Below are 6273 nucleotides of genomic sequence, written 5' to 3' on the forward strand. Positions count from 1 at the left end.
CTGAATGTTCAGGGATAAGCACCCGGCATTAACTCAGTGTATACACCCTGAGTAGGGATGTTGTAACTGTTAATGTAGGGGAGCCCTTCAACTCCGAAGTGAGTTGATGTTAATTTGTTTAAGCATTTATTTACATTATTTATAGTTGATCTTTCATGCTGACACTCAAAGCTGATTACACCATGTGAAACAGTACAATCGTTTGCAGAGACATTTCAATAAACAATGCCATCGGGTATATAAATGCAAATTTGCAAAGGTTTGAAAACAAGGAGAAATCCAATGCAGAGCACAAGCACTTCTAAACCTGACACATTATAAACAACACAGAAACTACCCAATAGGCTTTTGCAGGAATAGACAGTACGTAGTAGTATAGTCTATTTGAGACCATTTCCCTACAGTGCATCCCTCCTACCTGAATTTTTAAAAGCCCCTTTGAATTAATTTGGTTTTACATGTTTTGCAGAAAGCCAAGAGAATGGGAGCTTTCCTGACCTGATCTGGTAGGTAATAATACCTGGTTTTGTTAAATAGATCAGTAAGTGAAACTTAGCAGCTTGCCTATGTGGTTGATTGTTCTCATTAACCAGACCAGCATTACCCAGATTTCGATTAAGAGGCCGAGTAAAAACAAAACAGCCAAAGAATAAATAGCATGGAATAAATACGATTCCTCCTCAATGCCGCCTGCGAGACCCAAAATCCACGCCGCTTGTGGGCGTGACTTCCTCCCTGCCTGGCTCCGCCCTTGTCCCGTGTGAACTCTCCGGAGAGCGCCACGTCGGATATGAACGAAGCAAACTGGGAGGGCCGAAGCGGACAGAGAGGAATCCGAGGCTGGGGCCGGAGGCTGGTCTGGAGGGATCGTCTTGAGAAGGGAAGGAAAGAGGCTTACAGGGATAAGAAACGCTTTTGGTGTGAGCTCAATTTGGGGTCTGCCAGGAAAAGAGGCTTTGTTGGCCCCGATCAGCCATGCGGGTCCTCGGACTCCTGGGTCCCTTGGCACTGGCGCTGGCACTGGCGGGCGGATGCCACGGGCTTTCTTTCCACCTGCCGCCGCAGACCCGCAAATGCCTTAAAGAGGAGTTGCACCGGGACGTGATGGTCACCGGGGAATACGAAGTCTCCGAAGCTGCTGCTCCGGGACTCAGGACAGACTTACGGGTAAGAAGACCAGACCTTCCCTGCCACCCCCACCCCCTTACATGGGGAGAAATAGGCTTCCTCCTTTGGGGTCTTCCGCTTTTCTTTGCTGTTTCCTGCCCCCAATTTTGGCTTCTGCCTCCATTTGCCAACCAGTGTCCAGAGAGGCATGGAGTTTACTCAGGTTTCTCCCCCCACTTTCTTTCCACAGGTCACTGACTCTTCTGGACACACTCTGTACTCCAAAGACGATGCCAAGAAGGGAAAATTTGCCTTCACCACTGACAACTATGAAATCTATGAAATCTGCTTTGAGAGCCACGGGCAGCCAGGTAGGGGCCTTCCAGGTGCTCTGAACCCCCCCCCCCCCCCCGTGATCCTCTGATCACCTGCCCCTCCATGGCCAGGTCTTCCCCTGACCCTGCAAGAAACATGCTTTGGTGCCAGCTTGCAACCTTGGCTCCGAATCCCAAATGTCAGTGGGCTGGTTGGAGAGGAGGCTGCTCTGTACATGCTTAGAAGCCCACATTCTCTTTGGTTTAAGACATATTCTGGATCTGAAAAGGGGCTTCTCCCAGTTGGTACCCAATTCACCATCTGTTTGCCATCCCCCGGTACTGCCCGTGGAAATCAAAAGTTGGTTTTAATTCTTAGGGGTGGAAATGTCAGATTTGAACTTCCGTGGATGCCCTGTGCCCTAATTTCATGTCTGGCTGTGGCTGCTTAGTGATAAGGGGGAAGGTCTTCTGCCTACACTCTTTGTAATTGCTGCAGAGTTCAAGAGGCTCCACTTGTCAATTACTTGTATTTTGTAACACTCTCTATACAGAGGCCTGCCTCTCTCTCTGTATTTTCCTTGTCAGAGCTCATTCTCTCTTTTTCTGGTCTCCCAGGGAACTTCAGGATTCCAGACCAACTGATATCCCTCGATATCAAGCATGGCGTGGAGGCACGGAATTATGACGATGTAAGCAAGGCATCTCGTTGACTAAGCTTAGCTCTAAATATATCTGGGAAATATATTCATAGTGCCCGTGCCAGGCATGGGGAGGCAGCTTGTGCCAATCATTACTGCATTGGGAAACGTCTTGCAAGCTTGTGTTGCCGTAAGGTAAGGCTAAAAAAATGTTCTAAATAAATACAATAAATAAATTGGTTGGAAAGAAGAATGGAGTCATTCTCGCACAAACATTTGTAATGCTTCACCCCTGAGGCAGTTGCATCTTGGAGTGAAGAGGTTTTGTATTAAAGTGCAGCCACTCCAGAAGTGATTGTTGGTCCCCACAGAAGTAACCTGAGTTGATCCAGCCCTAGTTAGGACTTCATGTGGGTTATTTGTATTCATCTGGTCTTCAACCTACCTTGCAGATCGCTAAGGCAGAAAAACTAAAGCCCTTAGAAGTAGACCTGCGTCGTCTTGAGGACCTTTCAGAATCCATCGTTAAAGATTTTGCCTTCATGAAGCAACGTGAGGAAGAGATGCGGGACACCAATGGTGAGTGACAGGCAAACATTGTGGGTTAAGATGTTTCCCCTCTATAGGATGGGGGTGGGAGAGCAAAATAAACTGTAATAACGCTTCTCCACCTCTCTTTCTTTTTTGCTTTTAGACTGTAAGCTCCTTGGGGCAGAGAATTTTCCTTGTTGTTTAGGGAACTGTAAAGTTTGAGTAGCATAGTGGGGAAGGGAGTGGGGGCCAGGAAGCCTATTGTTCTCATCTCTGCCATGAGCTCATGAGATGACCTTGGGCAAGCCGCTGTTCTTTCAGCACCTCCAGCCTGCAATATGCGAATGATAACAACACTGGCCAACACTGAAGTTCTGGTGTTTGGATTACTGAGATAATTTCAATGAAATGTGAATTGCTATTGAAATGTCCCGTACATTTGTGGCCCTATGAAATAGAATGTTCTTCCTAATTTTTCACCTGAGAGTTTAATGACATGGCTTTTCTCCTGCGAACACAGTGAATGCCTGAATTCCCATTACCTTTCTGAGATCTTTGAAAGTATCAAAATCTGCCCACTTTTGATTTTCTTTGCTGTTGGCTAAACGCGCCTGATTTCTTCAGCCTCAAACAGCACTGCCCCACGCATTTTCTGCTGCAGCATGTCAGGATTTCCTGCCTTTTCTCAAAGGATGTTGGAGACATAATTTGAATGCCTGCTCTGCCATGGAAGCTTGATGGGTGACTTTGGGCCAGTCGCACTCTCTAAGCCTAACCTACCTCACAGGATTGTTGTGAGGATAAAATGAAGGCGAGAAGAGTGATGTCAGCTGAGGAGGGTCTGTGGCTCAGTGGAAGAGCCTCTGGTTTTGCATTCAGAAGCCTCAGGTTCAATCTCTGGCATTTCCAGTTAAAAGGACCAGGCAGGTGGTGTGAAAGATCCCTGTTTGAGACCCTGGAGAGCTGCTGCTAGCCTGAGTAAGCAATACTGATCTTGATGGACCAAAGGGCTGACAGCCATGTGTGTGTCTCATGTGTGCTTTGGGTTCCCATTGGGGAAGAAAGGCGGAGCATAAATGAATACATTCTCAAATCACAGTAAAAACGGATTTTTGGACCAAACCCCTGGTTACAATGAAGCCCTGTTAAATTTGTCTTCCTGGATAGAATTTAATTCAGCTCTCCAATTTCTTGGGTAATTTCCAAACAGAAGAGAGGAGGCAAACTGTAGTGCATTTATCCATTCAATCGGCACCTCATCTCTCCCATAAGGAATGCAGAGGCTGTACATAGAGTTACGCATGGCTTTTTTCACCTCCCAAGAACCCCGGCTGAGGGAATGAATGGTGACTTCCCCAAAATGACCCGTTGATTATTATGGCAGAGTGGGAGAAGAGCCCTGTGGGATCAGATCCTTGGGGGCAGGGCCCATCTAGTCCATCCCTGTTTCCCACAGTGGCCAGTTAGATGCTTCCAAGAATCCCAGATGATGACAGCCCTCCCCTCCCTCTTTTCTAAGGTTCTAGTTCCGTACCAAGGCTAACAGAGCTGGCCCCCCATCACTTTGCCTCTCGGGTCCAAGTCTGACACTACCCTACACTGGCACTTAACTCCTGTGCCAAGGGCTGAACTCTGGGAGAGGTGACGTAATAACAGGGTACCTCTGAGCATCTAGGAATCTGTGACAGTGGTTTCTGGGCAGGAGATGTGGCTTCTAGGCCCTGACGCTGTGTTGCTCTTTCTCCTTTGCAGAGTCCACCAGCGCCCGTGTCTTCTGCTTCAGCATCTTCTCCATGTTTTGTCTTGTGGGCCTGGCCACTTGGCAGGTCTTTTATCTCCGGCGTTTCTTCAAAGCCAAGAAACTCATAGAGTGAATGAGCTTCAGCCTGGGGGGGGGGGTGGAGCAAAGAGCAGCTGGCCCACCCTCCCCACCTGGTTTCTTCCTGGTCTGTGATCTGCAAGTCATCAGAGTTCTTCCCCTGCCAATCTTGCTGAGCTCCTGAGCTGATTGGATGTTTTTCTCCAGGGTTTGTCTCAGCTAGGACTCTTGATGGGAGCCCTTGGACGGAATCTCTGCCAGCCTGGATGGGACTTTGGTCATCAGAAAGGCATAGATTCTGGATGCCAGACTTGAATATGATTTGCTCCTCTTTTCTGGTGTGGAATGTGCCGTTCTTTCCCCCCACAGTGGTGAGGGATCTAATTCGTTTTTAATTTAAGTCCCAATTGCTGAATGCACTAAGAAAATTTTGGAAATAATAAAATTTGGTTTTTAAATATCACTGCTATTTTGCGGGGACGAGGGAAAATGCAGGCAGCTGGGTCTCCCTCTCCCTCCACTGGGACAGGATCATAGTGCTCTATGGCTGCAATCCTAAGCACGCATAATAGGGAGTAATTTCCATTGAACTCAATGGGTCTTGCTTTTGAGTATGTATGCTTTTGAGTATGTACGCGGATCTGGAGGCCCCAGGATCAAATCCTCACTCTGCCATAGAAGCTTGCTGGGTGACTTTGGGCCACTCGCTCTCACTGTCTAACCTACCTCACAGGGTTGTTGTGAGGATAAATGGAGGAAGGGAAAATGGTGTATGCTGTCCTGAGCTCCTTGGAGGCAGGGTAGAGTAAAGGCACTGAATAAAAGAAAACGATAGACATGGGGTCTGGCAACCTAACCCTACTGACTCCAATTTTCTGCATTTAGGGTTGCCAGCATGCCTGGAGAAAAATGTCCATTTATTGATGTGTGGAAATGGACAGTTGAAACTTTTCATGGCATGTAGGTAAATCACATCCCATTAAGCCTCGGTTAAATGGATTAAATTCCCTGACCTGGATAGCCCAGGCAAGCTTGATCTTGTTGGATCTCAGAAGCTAAGCCAGGTTTGCCTTTGTTAGGAACTGAATGGGGAGCCCTCTAAAGAAGACCAGGGTTGCTGTGCAGAGACAAGGAATGGCAAACCACCTCTGTTAGTCTCTTGCCTTGAAAACCTCAGCAGGGGTTACCATAAGTTGGTTATGAGTTGATGGCGCTTCCCCCCATCAAATGAATGAGAAACATTTCTCCAGACTTGTTCGCAACCCTCCGTATATTTTGTGAGGATCTGCTTACTTCACCCTATAAGACACTATGCAGTGTTAATTTGGAGTTAACATCTGTCAAGGTTGCTAGCACTTTCCGGTGTCTCTGCTGCTGTGCCTTTAAACAGTCTTCTTTAAAAAAAAAAAACCTTTAATTTTGTTGAAAAGTTCTTGTTTTACAGGAAAAGGCAAACACATAAATATAAATAGCCTTCTACTGTGCAGGAGGAGACCATAGAACGGAGACAGGCTGCTTTTGTTTAATTTCGGCTTCAGGTGGATATGAAAGGCACAGCAGCAGAAGCAGTAAAAAAAAAAAAAGTTGTCAAATAATTGTGTTTCCTGTCTTCCCCTGCCGGCTATGGCCGTCCTGGTCTGGATACAATTTTCTTTTAAAAGAAGGGGTTAGGGTTCATCATTCTTTAGAATACTTTCTCCTGCCTTAGAAGAATACCGGAACTCTAGCCTTAGATAAAGGCTGTTTGTGGATTCTCTGGAGAGAGAAAAATGCACCATGCACAGGCTCAGAGATACTCTCATCCTTGGCAGCAGATTAACCCCATGGGACTGTGCTGTGCAAATGGCAAAGACTTTGTGCT

At 46.9% G+C, this 6273-nt stretch overlaps 1 protein-coding gene across 1 annotated transcript; it reads left to right on the forward strand.

The window, feature by feature from the left end:
* Positions 1–799: 799 nt before the first annotated feature.
* LOC129336949 (transmembrane emp24 domain-containing protein 10-like) lies at positions 800–4875 on the forward strand. The gene is made up of 5 exons (XM_054990381.1): positions 800–1167; positions 1358–1478; positions 2040–2113; positions 2515–2641; positions 4346–4875. Exons 1-5 carry the CDS (start codon positions 976–978, stop codon positions 4465–4467), a joined length of 636 nt encoding a protein of 211 aa, XP_054846356.1. The 5' UTR covers positions 800–975; the 3' UTR covers positions 4468–4875.
* Positions 4876–6273: the final 1398 nt, after the last annotated feature.

This window comes from Eublepharis macularius, chromosome 1, assembly GCF_028583425.1.
Source record: "Eublepharis macularius isolate TG4126 chromosome 1, MPM_Emac_v1.0, whole genome shotgun sequence".
Lineage (NCBI taxonomy): Eukaryota > Metazoa > Chordata > Lepidosauria > Squamata > Eublepharidae > Eublepharis > Eublepharis macularius.